Source organism: Eulemur rufifrons, chromosome 9 (genome assembly GCF_041146395.1).
Source record: "Eulemur rufifrons isolate Redbay chromosome 9, OSU_ERuf_1, whole genome shotgun sequence".
NCBI lineage: Eukaryota > Metazoa > Chordata > Mammalia > Primates > Lemuridae > Eulemur > Eulemur rufifrons.
In genome coordinates this window covers 10,536,462-10,552,189 of record NC_090991.1, presented here as the reverse complement: position 1 = coordinate 10,552,189, position 15,728 = coordinate 10,536,462, and the positions used below count along the sequence as shown (strand labels likewise).

The following is a 15,728-nucleotide window of genomic DNA, read 5'->3' as shown; positions in this document are numbered from 1 at the left end:
CTTTGGGTATCTGATGACAGTTTAGATCCTAGCAAAAACAAGACCTACCTGCTGTGTCTAGCTGCGCAGGGGTGGGGAACTTGTGGCCCTGGGATTTGTTCTGTGAAGTTTGGATTCAGTCAAGGGGCCGCACTTGGGAATCCAGAGGGCCAAATGTGGCCTTGAGGCCTCAGGTTCCCCACCCCTGCCGACAACTCCTAAGGGAGCTCCAGAGGTGAGACCCTCTCTCACCTGTGCTTCCTCAATCTACCTGCCATATGTCCGTGCCTCGCCTTCCTATCTCCAGCCCAATGTACACACACACACACACACACACACACACACACACTCCCCTTGGTCAGTATTGTTAACAGGAGCACATATTAATAGTTACTCAAAATAATACTTGAAGTAATACTTACTCCAATACTCATGACTATTCTTTTTGTCTGTCCTGTTTGGCACTCTGTTGGCCGGATTTTTCTGTTTGGAAGATCCAGTTCCCATACTCGAATTGTCCCACTATTAAAAAAAAAAAAAAAAAAATCACAATCAGGTCCAGGCACGGTGGCTCATGCCTGTAATCCCAGCACTTTGGGAAGGATAAATGAGACCAAGCAACTAAAGTTAAACAAAGTTAGTACCTAACACAGGACTTGACATATGGTTGGTATTTAATCATTGTATGTCAAATTAATCTGAATTCATAATTATCTAAAAATATCAAGGTCAACATCACAGTTAAAGGCTTTAGCTAATATCTTAAGGCAGAAAAGATTAATTTAAAAGTATATCAAGTTCAGTTTTCCTCTGTTTTTTCTTTAGCCCCTAAGAGTTATACACGTAGTAAGTGCTCAATAAATATTTTGAATGTACTTTCCAAATTAAAAAAAAAAAGAGCTTTTCCATGGCTTTCCTGGTAATGTCATCTGGATGCTGAAATACTGGAATTTGCAGGGCATCTCATGGGGGTAAAATAATGGACTACATGAAATTGGGACATGATGGAGAATCCAGCATTTATAAGCGCCATATCAGAAATCTTACTTAAGATAGTGAACTTTCTCAGTTATCAGTGTCGCATGAAATTGAAACAGATTTAGAATATAGATTGTCCTAAAATTTTTTGGTGTAAAATTCAACTTTTGCCTCCTTCCAGGAGAAATGTTGTCCATGGCCATTAGAATGGACCAATGCCTGCGGCTTAAGCAGCTGCTGGGGACCAGAGAGACCCCCATAAAACAAAGGCTCAGTCAAACCACTCTGTAAACCTGAAAGGGGCTGAAGAGCTTCACAGTCACTGGTAGCCTCAGTAGATAGAATAGGACATGGCCAGTTGCTTTAGCATTAGAGTGTTGTTCTAATAAGATTGCCTGGTAGGGAGGCCAGGTGCAGTGGCTCACACCTGTAATCCTAGCACTCTGGGAGGCCGAGGCAGGAGGATCACTCGAGGTTAGGAGTTTGAGACCAGCGTGAGCAAGAGTGAGACCCCGTCTCTACTAAAAAAAATAGTAAGAAATTATCTGGACAACTAAAAATATATAGAAAAAATTAGCCAGGCATGGTGGCGCATGCCTGTAGTCCCAGCTACTCGGGAGGCTGAGGCAGTAGGATTGCTTAAGCCCAGGAGTTTGAGGTTGCTATGAGCTAGGCTGATGCTATGGCACTCTAGCCTGGGCAACAGAGCGAGACTCTGTCTCCAAACAAAAAAAAAAAAAAAAAAGATTTCTTGGTAGGGGCTGGCTTTCAGGTTGGCCAGTTAGTTTCCTGGCCTCTGAATGAATCTTTCCTCATAATTAGCCAGGGAACAAATGCACGCTGTGTGTCACGAGGTGGGGACAGGAAACGATATGGATGTAGAGCAGCACAGATTCTCTCCTCTGGCTGGAAAAGTAGCCAACAATGTGTACTTTTCACAGATGGGTGATCACAGATGGGTTGAAAAAAACAATTTCACCCAACATATACTTCAACCCTGCATTTTCAGATTTCTCACCTTTGAACTAGTGTATAACATAAAAAGGGATGCAGTTATACATGTTTAACCTTTCCTTCAAACTCCAAACAGGGCTCTGGTTAGTGAATCTGTAAATGAATTTATTCTCTTAGACAGGTGCTGCCCTCTGTTTCAGACATTCAGCCAGGTCACCATTAGCTGGTGACTTACTGGAAATTATCTACTATGGCTAATAGTCTAAGCATCTGAAACTTCCTGGCACAGTTAATTTGCAAACTACCCTTTAAAGAGGCCTAAATCAAGATCAGGTGGTGAGAAACATCAACCAGTAAGTGAATCTGTGCCACTGTGTAAATTATTTTGTGAGCACTGATTGGAGACAATGTGTTTCCAGTAACAAATAAGAACTTGAGATGAGTTTAGCAGGTAAGCAGAATCTTTTCAGTGGTTATCACAGAATTTTCAAACAACCATATTTAAAATATTACTTTCAGCTAAAAGAACTTTTAATGACTACAAAATCATGAAAATTATGATATAAGCTATCCATCCAGGACTAAAGACATGTTCCCCCAGATCAGAATGACCTTGTTTTCTGTACAAGAAAATACAGCGATTTATGAGTTCTGAGAACTCTGATGGCAGACACATACTTGCCAGCAGTCACAAACATCTCATCTCGGCACCTCGAGAAGACCACCGTGGTGGCATTCCCAACATTGAGGCCGGCCGCAGGACTGCCGCAGATGGCGTCTCTCTTAGCTATGCTCCACACCACCACGCTGCCGAAACAAGAGGGGTAGGGGAAAAAAAAAAAAAAAAAAGAAAGAAAAAAAAATCAGGGAAAAGCAGGCTTTCAAAATAAGAAACAAATATTTTAGTGGTTCTGGGAAAAACAAACAAACAAACAAACAAAAAACCAAAACAGTTTACTTACAAATGAACAACAAAATTCCACTGACCCCCTGCAGACATCTATTCAGTCACGCTAGATATTAGAAGACAAATGGGTGACATTTAAAAAGTTTTGAAGGAAAATGATTATGAGGCTAGAAACCAGTAAGCCCATCAATCAGGTCTGATGCTAAAATAAAGACATTTTCAGACATGGAAGGGTTTAAAGTCTACCACCCGTTTATCTGATGTAAAAATTTTCCTTGGGGAAGTAGTCCAGTTTTTCAAAAAAGGAATGCAATAAAGAGGACAACCTAAGTTGTCTCAAACTTGAACACGCATCTGAATCAGAATCAGAATTGCTAAAACAGAGACTGCTACACCCCACTGCTAGAGTTTCTGATTCAGTACGTGGGATCTGAGGGTCTGCTTTTCTCAAAGTCCCATGTGATGTGGGTGCTGCAGGTCTGGGGACCACACTTTAGAAGCACTCCTTTGAGATTACGTCCCCTTCTTTCTGGGTGTAATCATACAACTTAGTCCTGAACTGAATAGTGGTTAGGAGTATTCAAAAATGCTGGGGAGAGGGTATCATGTTAAATGTTTCAATCCAAACATTTCAAGAAAAAGAATGAAAATGTTAAAAACCTAGTTAATGTAAAAACATGCCTATCTTTATTTCCTAACTTTTTACATATAGAATGTATTATGACAGGTGGTCTAAAATCTAAGTGTAACCAAGGTCACTATGAATGGGAAAATAGGAGCCATAAATTCTTCTTTTTTCATAGTAAGAAACTGATAGATACCATCTAAAGTGGAAAAATTGAGAAATAAACCACTTAAAAAGTTGAAATGATAACTAGATGATGAACCAAAAACCAACCACTGTTAAAACCAAGTGCCTCATACCCAAGAGAAATGGAAACATATGTCCACACAAACTCTTACACACGAATGTTCATAATACCGTTGTTAATTATAGCTTAAAAGTAGAAAGACCCAAAAGTCCATCAACTGACTCATGGTTAAAGAAAATGTGGGATATACATACAATGGCATATTATTTGACAATAAAAAATGAAGTACCGGTACGTGCCACACATGGATGAACTTTGAGAACATTATGCCAAGTGGAAGAGGCTAGTCACAAAAGGCCTCATATTGTATGATTCCATTTATGTGAAATGCCTAGAACAGGCAAATCTACAGAGATAGAAAGTAGATTAGTGGTTGCCTGGGAGTGGGAGAAGGAGGGATGTGGAGGGACTGCTGATGGGTAAGGGTGTTGAAAATGTTCTAAAATTCATTGTGGTAATGGTTCAAACTCTGTGAATACACCAAAAACCACTCACTGTATAGCTTAAATGGGAGGGTTTTGTGGCTTGTGAAATAAATTTCAATAAAGCTGTATGAAAAATTCAAGTGCCTGTGGAGAGTGGGACTCTCTGTGGTGAGGGGTGGCATTGGGAAACTTATACTTTTGCACTTTGGATCGTTTTGCATAATAGGAAAACACAGTTTCTTTATAAACCATGGCCAGGTATAGCTTTAATTTTTCAAAAGTAAATTTAAATTTTAAAAATAAACAGAGAGCACCGACATAGAGATTGTTGGCCAAATAGAGTCCAGCACATCTGTACAATGGAATACCATGTAGTCATTGCAAAGAATGAGATATATTCTTATGAGTACGTATATGGGAGATGTTCTTAGTGTAAAGTTAGTCAAAAATCAGGTTGTGTTACAACATAGCTAGCATAATAACATCAATACAAACAAATTTCATAAATAGGTTACAAAATATAGAAAACTGTAGAATGTCCACTACAGTTTGCAGCTTCTCTCCTGTTTCTCCCCTTCTGTGTAGAAGCTTGGTGGTTTAGGGGGGATGGACCCCTCCTGCCCATTCAGAGTTGACCCCTGACTATCCAAAACCAATGGGCACAACCCCTCCTCCTCAGCACAGGGACTAATTCAGGCATAGGCACATTGCATTTTCCTAGTACAGCAAGTTTTGTTTTCCTTTCTTTCTTTTGGCTTCTCAATATGCCACACGTTTTTGCAAGCAAATTTTAGATAGCCTAAAATCAAGTGTAAAAACACAGAGGAAATGAACAGTTTTGCCAGATTTACCTTGGTTAAGAGACCATTTTTCTTCCCCAAGGCCTAGTCTGGTGGGGGTGGGATGGGGCTGGCCTAATGGCCAAGCTCCAAGAGTCTCTGGGGCTGAGACTCAGGCGTCAGTATTTTTAAAGTCTCACCAGGTGATTCCAATGTGCACTCAAGGTTGAGAAAAGTGTTTTCAGTTGAGCTAAGAATGTTACTAGGAGATTTCTTTGTGTGTTTCTTATCAAAAACAGTTAAGTGGTGACAGCCCAGGAAAGGTGTGAATACTTATGAATGTAGTAAAGGAGGAAATCTCATGAAAATTTTGTTGACTTTCTATGTTGTAAGAGAAGAACTGTCAATATATAACTACATGTAAGTGTAAATTTCCTTTGTAATAAACCTGTGAAACTCAAACAAGAAAATATATGTAAAAGTATGAAGCATTAAATCTTACACAAACCTCAGGTGTTATTATTTTTCTTCTACAGACTACGTTCCTTTAACATTTACACAGGAATATATTCTGCATTGGTTGTTATTCCTAATATAATGCTTTTAAATATATGTTTTGTTTTCAATTTCATTTGTCTGTCTTCTATGCCTACCAAACTTGACTGTGAGTTAACTCAAGGGCAAAGATCATGTCTCGGAGGGGCAAGTTAAAAATGCCACATCTGGAATTGCAGTGCCAAGATTTGTCTCCCAGCTCCGCTGCTTACCAGCTGGTGACTTTAGCTCCTTATCTGTCATCTGGCATCAAGAGCTTCCATCTTATGGAGTTGTTGTGGGGCTTAAACTAGATAATGCAATTAAAAGGTTCAGCATATGTCTGCCACATAGGAAGTGCTTAAAAAAATTTAGCTGATGATGACAATGATGATGATCATGATGTCTTTCTTTTACAGGAATGGATCTTGGATTTAGCTGGACATTAGAATCACCTGGGAAGCTTTTTTACTGATATATCATAGTTCTACATATTTTAGAGTATATGTGATATTTTGATATCTGTATACAATGCATAATGATCAAAGCAGGGTAATTGGGATATCCATCACCTCAAACATATGGACACTCAAATACAGATGGGCCAATAGAGAACATTACAGCGGACAGGATACTTAACGCTTCTGGAAATATACTTGGCAGGAAATAAGCAAATACGTTTAGTTCATTACCTTCCATCATCTGGGCCTCCCAGCGATACCAAGTACAAATCATTTGGTGAAAAGGCCAGAGCTTCAATTTTGCCCTTGTGAAGTGACAGTCGAGCAATCAGCTCCCTTTTCTTATAATCCCACAAAATGATATCTGCCTGGAGGCAAGGATACAATGTTAGATCATAGACAGGCTTTAAAAGAATCTGAGGAGATAGCTACCCTTTTTGGTGAAAAATAATCAGTAATGTCCTTGTCACTTTCCTTTTTTATTATTTTTTTTTGAGACACCAAGACAGTCTCACTCTGTTGCCCAGGCTGGAGTGTGGTGGCATGATCATGGCTCACTGTAGCCTCAAACTCCTGGGCTCAAGGGATCCTCCCGCCTCAGCCTCCCGAGTGGCTGGAAATACAGGCGTGCGCCACCATGACTGGCTAATTTTTAAATCGTTTTGTAAAGATAGGGGAGGATGGGGGGGCTGGTCTCACTATATTGCCCAGGCTGGTCTCCAACTCCCAGCTTTAAGCAATACTCCTGCCTTGGCCTCCTGGAGTGCTGGGATTACAGGCCTAAGCCACTGCGCCCAGCCTAATGTCACTTTTCTAGAACTTAGATCGTGTTTTACAAATATGACAGCAACAAAATGGAAACAGGTTTAAGCAGGGACTTTTGTTTGTGAGTAGTATCAGTCACGAGCTGCAAACTCTACTATAAAAACATCACAATACTTCACTCTCAGCCTGATAGAATGAAACAAGTTAGAGGAGAACTCAAGAGGAAAAGGAAGGAAGGCTAAAGCACATGGCAGCACAGAGCTAACAACCAACAGTGAGACAGTTCATCTAGGGAGGCACCCCTAAATCTATTCACAATGAGTTATTTTCACTTTGTTCACCTTGAACCCCATGAATGTGACTTGTCCGGAGGCAACGTAATCTCCGCTCTCGGAGATGGTCAGACAGGAGACATTGTTCCCATGACCGTGCAGGAAATTCTGCTCATTGGTATTTATTGCCTGAATGAGGATTGTACAACCCAGAGGATAAATCAGATGCTCCTGGTCAGGATGGCATTTGAGACCAGTGGGCACATGTCCTAGAAGAGAGAGATAGATTAAAAGTAATAATAATCAGTTGCAGAAGTGGCTGGTAATTTTTTATTTGAGTACAAAATACAACTCTTTTGAAATAAGTCTTAGTTGAATTAAAATAGGTTGGGGGTAATAGGTAATTTTATTCCTCCTGCAAGAAGGTTGGTCTAGTACACGGCTTCTCGAACTTCAATGTGCATTAAGCCCCTGAGGAATCCTGTTAAAAAGCAGATTCTGAGTTCAGGTCTGGGGTGGGGCTGAGATTCTGCATTTCTAACAAGAGCCCAGGTGATGCTCGTGCTGGTCCAGGAAGCTCGTTTAGACAACAAGGTCCTGGGGCCAATTCTTGTAGCCTGAGCACAGGGTGAGTGCACAGGCATAGAGAGAATGTGAATCCACCACCTCAGACAAACATTTGGTAAAGATAAAAATTTGGCTTATTTTACTTAGCATAGCATAATGTCCTCCAGGTTCATCCACGTTGTTGCAAATGACATAATTTCCTTTTAAGGCTGAATAATATTACCTTGTATTTATATAACACATTTTCTTCATCCATTCATCTGTTAATGGATGCTTAGATTGTTTCCACATCTTGGCTGTTGTGAATAATGTTGCAATTAACATGGAGGTGCAAATATCACTTCAAGAGACTGATTTCATTTCTTCTGGATGTATACCCCAGGTTGGATTGCCGGATCATATGGTAGTTCTATTTTTAATTTTTTGAGGAACCTCCATGCTGTTTTCCATAATGGCTATACCAGTTTACATTCCCACCAACAGTGCATAAAGGTTCTCCTTTCTCCACATCCTCACCAACACTCGTTATCTTTTTTGTTTTTGATAATGGCCACTCTAAACAGGTGTGGGGTGATATTTCATCAGGGTTTTGATGATGATTAGTGGTGTTGAGCAACTTTTTATATACCCGTTGGCCATCTATTCAGGTCCTTAGCCCATTTTTTAATGAACCTGGAGGACATTATGCCAAGTGAAATAAGCCAGACACAGAAAGACAAATACTGCATTTTCTCACTTGTATGTGGAATCTAAAAAAGCCAAACTTATAAAAGCAGAGAGTAGATGGTGGTTGCTAGGGGCTGGTGGGTGGGGGAAACGGGGAGGTGTTGGTCAAAGGGCACAGTGGTTCAGTTAGGCAGGATGAGTGAGTTCTGGAGACCTAATGGGCAGCATGGTGACTACAGTTATATAATAATACTGCGTTGCATACTTGGAGTTTGCTAAGAGAGTTGATCTTAAGTGTTCTTATCACACACAAGAAATGTAATTATGTGAGGCAAATACGTGCATTAGCTTGATTGTGGGAATCATTTCACAATGTATACATATATCAAAACATTATCTTATATACCTTAAGTCTATATAATTTTTATTTGTCAAGTATATTTCAATATAATCGAGAAAAACTTTTTTTAAAATTTGGGTTTCAGCTCTAAGTGACCCTTGGGCACACTGAAGAGCCTGGGACCTTTCACAGTGAAATGTCTTTGCTCTGGCAGAAACCATGCTCCAAATATTTGCCAAGAACCATCTCGACAATTATAAACCCTTGTAATATGTTTTAATATGAAACAGACATAGATGCCCCTTATTACTCATCTTTTGTCAGAATTTTTTTTGGTTAATCTTCATATTTATTTTACAACATAAACTTTAATGTTAATGTAATGATGGCTGATTTTTCTTGTGGTTGCACTATATTTTTTCAATTTTCTAACTTTTCTTAAGCACGATTATGGATTTATCCCAGTATTCTCAGCCCATAGCATGCTATTTGGCATATAGTGGTTCTAAATAAATGTGTATTTGACTATATGAAAGAATATAAATTATTACAAAGCCAACAAGGTAAAAACAATTTGATCAATTTGGGCCATTTTAAAAGGCAAAGAATTAGTAATTGCCATAGAAGACATCAGGATGTAATTTACTGTTCTTTTTGCTCTTAGAACTTTTCAGAACAGCATGAATTCAGTTGCAGAGCTCTACGTGTGCAGCTCTACACTGGCTCAACAGGGAGTGACCCTTTGCAACTCATGGCAGGCCACTCAATTCCTTTGCCAATGATCTTGTAACCAGCTCTAATGATAGCTGATATCTCAGATGTAAAGTGCCCGCTTTCTATCAAGGACTGTTAAAGTATTAATAAAATGAAGAGTCAAGAACTGAGTCCTAGAATGAATGTGCTTAAAACTTTAAGTATTCAGTGATTGTTTTGCATCTACATTACTACAACTTTAAAGCTTTCAGGCATTGCATCACACTTTTTAAAAAGTTTGCCTTTTTCTAATTTAATTCATTGCTTTTTCTCATCCCTCAAAAAAAAGCAAAACAAACAAACAAACAAACAAAAACAAAAACAAACAAACAAAAAAACAAATTCCAGCATTTCCCCCACCCTTGATATTCAAAACAATAGGCAGTCACAAATAAGATTTGAGCAGAGCGACCTGGCCCCTCCTCTCTCCCCTTAGCTCCCCCTGGCGTCCCCTTCCCCTCCAGTCCTGGTCCAAAATCCTCATCATTTAGAATCTTTCCTTCGGCTTAGAGGATCAAGATCATCCTCTAAAGCGGTTGTTCAAACACACGTTCCCTTCCTAATCCTTTCTCATTACTACATCAGTTGGGATTTCAGAAGATTTATTATTAATAATTGGTCCCAGGGGCCAATGCAGACAGCACCCGGTGGGTACGGAGGGGCCAAGGGCTTTGCGGGATGCGCGGGGCCCACAGCCAGGGAGGGCTGACCTGGCGGGAGAAGGCCACAAGCACATTTACTCAGCTATCCAGTAAGGGAGGAGGCATTTGGTCCCTTTTAGGTGCTGACGCTTGTCTGAGCTGGTAAAAACCATCCCACTGCCTCAGGCTCGGAGCGAGGAAGTGACTCTCCAAGGCCTGGGGCGGGAGAGGCTGTGCTGGTCGCACAGTGCTTGGCCTTAGCCAGGGCTCTTACCATTGTCCCACACTGCCTTTCAGGTGCCACCCGGTGTTTCACTGTCCCTGTGTGCACTACACGTCCTTGGGGTTCCTAAACCAGCCAGCCCAGAAATGCTTGAGGCCTCACCATTGAAGCCAATCACGGCGTCAAGTTCCAGCTCGGCCACCTGGGCCTCGGGCGAAATTTGGTTATCCATCCCTGCGAGAGACTCCGCTCGCTCTCCTCTCTGTGCCAGGGACCGCGTCTACCGGTCGCTATGGTAACGCCTGTGCGCATGCGCGCCAGATCCACGCCGGCACAGAAATCTAGCGAAAGGAGCTCGAGTTCGTTTGCGCTTTTGCAAAGGAAGGGAGGATTTCATTTTGCTATTTCTCTAGGGGATGGCACGAAATGCACAGAACTGTTAATAGTTCCTCCATCCCGTCTTCCAAAGAGTCTGTGACTTTTTTGGTAACTATATAATCAAGCACCTAATGAATGGCATTTCAAATGTACGTAATCAAGCACGGAGGATTGGTGGGAAGGCTGCTATTAAATCAGATATAATTGATACTTCTTTGGGCCCCTGTTTGAAACAGAATAAAAAATCTTAAAGATTTTTAAAAAGCTTTATTGAGGTGTAATTTACATATCATAAAATTTACTTAAAGTGGGTTTTAATAAGTTCATAAACTTAATAAGTGTGCAACTATGACCGCAATCCAGTTTGTTCGTTTCCTTTTGTTTTGTTTTTGAAGCAGGATAAAATTTTAGGTACCTGCTAGAGGGAGGTCTTGCAGCGCTCCCAGCTTCCTGGGAAAATGGTTAGATTCTATTCTACAACGACTTTAATTGCGCCCAGCAGTTCGCGTCTCCTAGATGGAGCAGATTGCTCCCATCTACTGTACCCCAAAGGAGCATTTTCCTTCGTCTGTCATGGTTCTGAGGCCCCAATTATTCACTTTGCAAACTCTAGGCTCGGGTCGCGCACGGGCCTAACTGCGGGGAGTGAGCCGCGCGGGCCGCCGTAGTCAGCTGCTGCGAGCAGGAAGTGTCCGAGTAGCGGGCGGAGTCTGCACGATGGCACCGGACCCCTGGTGAGTCCCGGGTGGGGGCGGCCGTGCACGGAGGGACCTTTAGGGAGGCTGGGCTTCCGGGGAGCGGGCGATCCCTGGGCGATTGCCAATGGGGGCCTTTCGAGATGAGGGGAGGGGTAACGAGACCCTTCCTCTGCTGAGGGGAACTCAGCCCCATCCTGCCACCCTTGGTCCTTGCCCGGGTGGCCCGGGAAGGAGACCGGGTGCACTGCTGGGGAGCTGAGGACCTGAGCGGAATCTCTGAATATTCCTGGGCTGCATCTCGCCGCGGGGATTTCCCGCCCTTCCTGGTTGTGGTGCTGGCTGGTGCCGGCTTCCCCGGACTCCTATAAAAGTGAAGTAGAGATAACCTTTTTGTGGAATGTCAGTCCATCCTGTAAACCCCTTATTTCGCAGATGGAAAACTGAAGTTCAGAATCCATGGTCACCAGCCAGTTAGTAACTATTTGGTGCTAGACCTAGATCTTGTGGGCCCTTCAAAACACTTGTAGGAATCTGAGAGGGAAATTATGCACTTGTTTATAAGGCATTTCACCCTTTCCTGAGTTAATATGAGGACTCTTCCTTTGGCAGAAACTTCTCTAGTGGAACAGTAGCTGATAAGAGTCATTGATGAAAGATGATTTCTTATCCCAAGGAACATAATGCTGTTAAGACTTGACCTTTCTGTTTAATAACTTAAAACATAGCTCTATGAAGTTCTTGTTGGAGTATATGTCTTATGTTGGTATTTCTAATATAGTTTGTAATTATTAAAGTTGCAGACAGCCTGGATGTTAGAAGAATGGGTTTCAAGATCAAAGTTAGATTTACCTAAAATCTGAGTTATTTAGCCAATTGCTTAACTTAATGCTGACTTTTTTTTCTGCCTAATTTTAAGAGTTGTATACATCTCCTGATAGAAAATTTAGGGAATATTGAATATTTGCTGAGAAGAAAATAAATAGCATCTTTAACTTTATCATTTGGAAATAGCCATTACTGATTTTTTACGATGGATTTATTTCTTTAATCTGTATTTTATATATATATTTATTTACAAAACAGGGAGCATTTCTCCATGTCATTGAACATTCTTTGTAAACATAATTTTCTTACGTGCTGTAATAGTGCACCATATGAATGACCATAATTTTATTTTTCTCTTCTGTGTTAGATTTGTGTTTGTTTTATTTTTGTTTTTGTTTTTTGTTTGTTTGTTTGTTTTACAATTGCAAAAGCAGTCCCTTTGTTCCATCTCTTATTTCCTAGGGATCCCTTACCAGAAGTAGAACTGTTTGGTTCAAGGGTATGAACATTTTTAAGGCACTTGGTACATACTCATACTCCTAAATTGCCCTCTACCTCCTGGAACCTAACTCCCTCAATTTGCACAAAAAGTAGGAAATAAAGCTCAGAGATAAGGACTGCTTATCCATTTAGATTGGTGGAAGCTATCACTGGACCCCAAGCCCCTTCCACAGTTGATGTTCACAAGGCATTTGTACCTTTTTCTGTTACTCTCAATTAGTTTGACTAAATGGCTTTCTCATTAGACTGTTGAAAGTGAAACAGTTGGGGAACTCTGCTGTGCTCCCTCCCATTAGCTAGACCTTACAAAGTGAGTTGCTGATTAAGAGGATAAAAAGGAGAATGGGATGGGATTTTGAAAAACCTATAAAAACAGATTGGACTACCACTTTGCCTTTGTACCACTGACCTACTACCATAGGTCACTGATGCCTCCCTCCGGGGTGGTGTTCTAATGTTTAGGAGTGGAATGTAGCAGTTACTATTTTAATGGCCTATCAAAGCAAGTGGTAAGCTCATTGTTTAATAGAAGTAGCAGGTGATTACTGTCTCTGAACTGGTTCTTTGCCAAAGTGAATTAGCTTTACTGCCAGGCAACTTATTTGTTGATGATATACTATTTCTGGGAAAATTACATACACCTCAGTAGTTTTCTATTCTAATTGGACATTTTTTGTTAGTGGCATGGCTTTTTTTTTTTTTTTGGTTAGTTTACTTTTTAAAAACTTTATAATGGAAGGTAAAAGATATACAAAGTAGAATGATTAATGGGCCCCTTTATACTCACCACTGAATTTCTGTAATTGTTAATATTCTACTATTCTTGTTTAATATCTGCTATACTTTTTTTTCTTTTCTGGGTGTACTTTAAAGTAAATCTTATGCATATTAATTTAACTGTACATTCAGTGTTTTTCTGATAGAAAAGGGGCCCAGTTCATTGTCTGGAAGCTTCTTTTCTGTTTCCTTTTTCAGTCCCTTAGTCTGTGTCGTGGCAATACCGTCTCAGGCCTAAAAAGTCAAATCATTCATCTTTTTTTTTTTTTCACTCCTCATAGCAGATTATTCACTAATATCCACTAGTTTTCTTCTTTTAAACATCTCTGTTATGTCTTTTATGCTGTCTGTTTCTACCATAGTCCAACCCTAATACCTCGCAGATAGTAAATACTGGAAACTGGTTATGGCATTGACTAGCTGGAGAAGTTTTCTACTGGTCTCCTGCCACTACTCTCTCTCATTTCCTCTCATTACTATTTATTTAAATAGGATTCAGACTAATTTTTCTAAATTAGTACTTTAGGTGCTTGTGTACTTGACACAATTATGAGGTTGTCCCTTACCTCTAGGCCAGCACAGTAGTTCCTAAACTTTGCCACAGATTGAAATCATGTGGAGGGCGTCCAAAAATCCCCACACCCAGGTCAAACCCCGTAACAATTTAATCAGAATGCCGGGGGTAGGACCAGGCATTGGTATTCTTTTAAAAAAAGATTTCCCAGTGATTCCAATGTGTAGCAAAGTTTCAGAACCACTGCTCTTTAGGGCTAAAATGTGATTACAAAGATTGGGGGCAAGACAGCTGGAAGTTTGTCCTGGCTGTGTGACCTTCAGCATTTCACATAACCTCTTCAAGGCCTCTCTTTATGTGTATAAGTTTCCCCGTGGCAATAAAATACCCTGTAAGTCTAACCTGGTTAGACTGGTGTTCAAGGCTGTGTAGAAGCAACTTCTACTCATCTCTACCATTTTATACTTTACTGAGCTACTAGGGCCACCACTCGGCCGAACATGCCAGGCACACTACCTTCTTTTCATCTTTGGTGGCTCTGTGCATCTTTCACCAAGTCTAGAATGTGCTCCTCCCCACTGTCTGAATAAGAGGTCTGCTTTGACCTCATGGTCGGCCCAAGACGTCACCTCATGGTTACACCCCACATTTGGCAGAAGGGCTAGCATCTATATGTTATTGATTTTCATATGTATCGTCTGGGACCACAGCGCCAGACCTAAGCTCCTCTTTTCACAGAGGAAGATAAGGTAAAATGTGGCAAGAGCTGGGTCCAGGACCCAATTTTCCTTAATAGCCTCCTATTTCCCTGATGTTATGTTGTCTTTTATCACTTGCTCTTTTTCCATATACACTTTTTTTATTTATTTATTTTTTTTGAGACAGAGTCTCGCTCTGTTGCCCAGGCTAGAGTGCCGTGGCGTCAGCCTCGCTCACAGCAACCTCAAACTCCGGGGCTCAAGCAATCCTTCTGCCTCAGCCTCCCGAGTAGCGGAGACTACAGGCATGTGCCACCATGCCCGGCTAATTTTTTCTATATATTTTTAGCTGTCCAGATCATTTCTTTCTATTTTTAGTAGAGACGGGGGTCTCACTCTTTCTCAGGCTGGTCTCGAACTCCTGACCTCGAGTGATCCACCCGCCTCGGCCTCCCAGACTGCTAGGATTACAGGTGTGAGCCACCATGCCCAGCCTTCCATATACACTTATATATGAATATATGTATGAATGATGTATATATGATATATATGAATATATGTATATGAATGGTACTACTTTGAAGTATAGTGGTTGGTGGTTCAGGATCCTACCTCATAGGATCCTAGTAAAGTTCACAATGTGAACCTCTTAGCGTGGGACCTGGCGCAGATCAGGTACTCGGTTGCTAGCTGTTGCTATAATTAGTATAGTAAGATTCCTAAGGGAAGTGATGGGAGCATTTTCTTTCATTCAAAAAAACACTTATCAAGTTCCCTCAGTGTACAAGTGATATGTGGGAGTTAGAAGATTTTTAAAAATGTATTGTTTATTTACTTAAGAAAACACTGGGACGTTAGGACCAACAGCAGTTTTCAGTATTTGGTAATGGACAGTCCTGGAAAATACATTGGTCTCGTACGGCAGAGTCCTTGCTTTTTAGGAGCAGACTGTCTAATAGGAGAAATGAAATGTGTATGCATGTTTAAGTATTTTCTGTAAAACAGATAGAAAGAAAGTAAAAATGCTGTGAGAAAAGGAAAAAATAAGGGGCTATCGTGAGTTCATAGTGAATCCTTCAAAGCCGTGAATAAGTAGAAATTTAATAAATGTTTGAGAGAATTCTGGCAAGCTTAGATGTCGGGTGGGTGTGTGTCCTTTGTCCCCAGAGTTCTCCCCCAGGTACTTGCATGGCTAGCTTCTTCACCTTGCCTCAGTGTCCC

At 40.9% G+C, this 15,728-nt stretch overlaps 2 protein-coding genes across 4 annotated transcripts in view; one reads left to right on the top strand and one right to left on the bottom strand.

Annotated features, from left to right (window-relative positions):
• The window catches only part of CFAP52 (cilia and flagella associated protein 52), a 40,507-nt gene extending 30,157 nt beyond the window's left edge, over nucleotides 1-10,350 (bottom strand). Inside the window, exons 1-5 of one of the 2 annotated variants that reach the window (XM_069483379.1) lie at nucleotides 10,279-10,350; nucleotides 6,996-7,195; nucleotides 6,121-6,257; nucleotides 2,590-2,718; nucleotides 402-501 (exon numbers count right to left, since the gene is read on the bottom strand). In XM_069483379.1, coding sequence (XP_069339480.1) covers nucleotides 402-501; nucleotides 2,590-2,718; nucleotides 6,121-6,257; nucleotides 6,996-7,195; nucleotides 10,279-10,348 — 636 coding nt within the window. In that variant the 5' untranslated portion in view covers nucleotides 10,349-10,350. The remainder of the gene's footprint in view (nucleotides 1-401; nucleotides 502-2,589; nucleotides 2,719-6,120; nucleotides 6,258-6,995; nucleotides 7,196-10,278) is intronic. The other variant, XM_069483380.1, reaches the window with a different exon arrangement.
• Nucleotides 10,351-11,192: 842 nt separating this feature from the next.
• Nucleotides 11,193-15,728, top strand: part of STX8 (syntaxin 8) — a 264,310-nt gene continuing 259,774 nt past the window's right edge. Inside the window, exon 1 of one of the 2 annotated variants that reach the window (XM_069483377.1) lies at nucleotides 11,193-11,228. In XM_069483377.1, the coding sequence (XP_069339478.1) occupies nucleotides 11,212-11,228 (17 nt within the window). In that variant the 5' untranslated portion in view covers nucleotides 11,193-11,211. Of the gene's footprint in view, nucleotides 11,229-11,859; nucleotides 11,878-15,728 lie in introns of those variants that run through there. The other variant, XM_069483378.1, reaches the window with a different exon arrangement.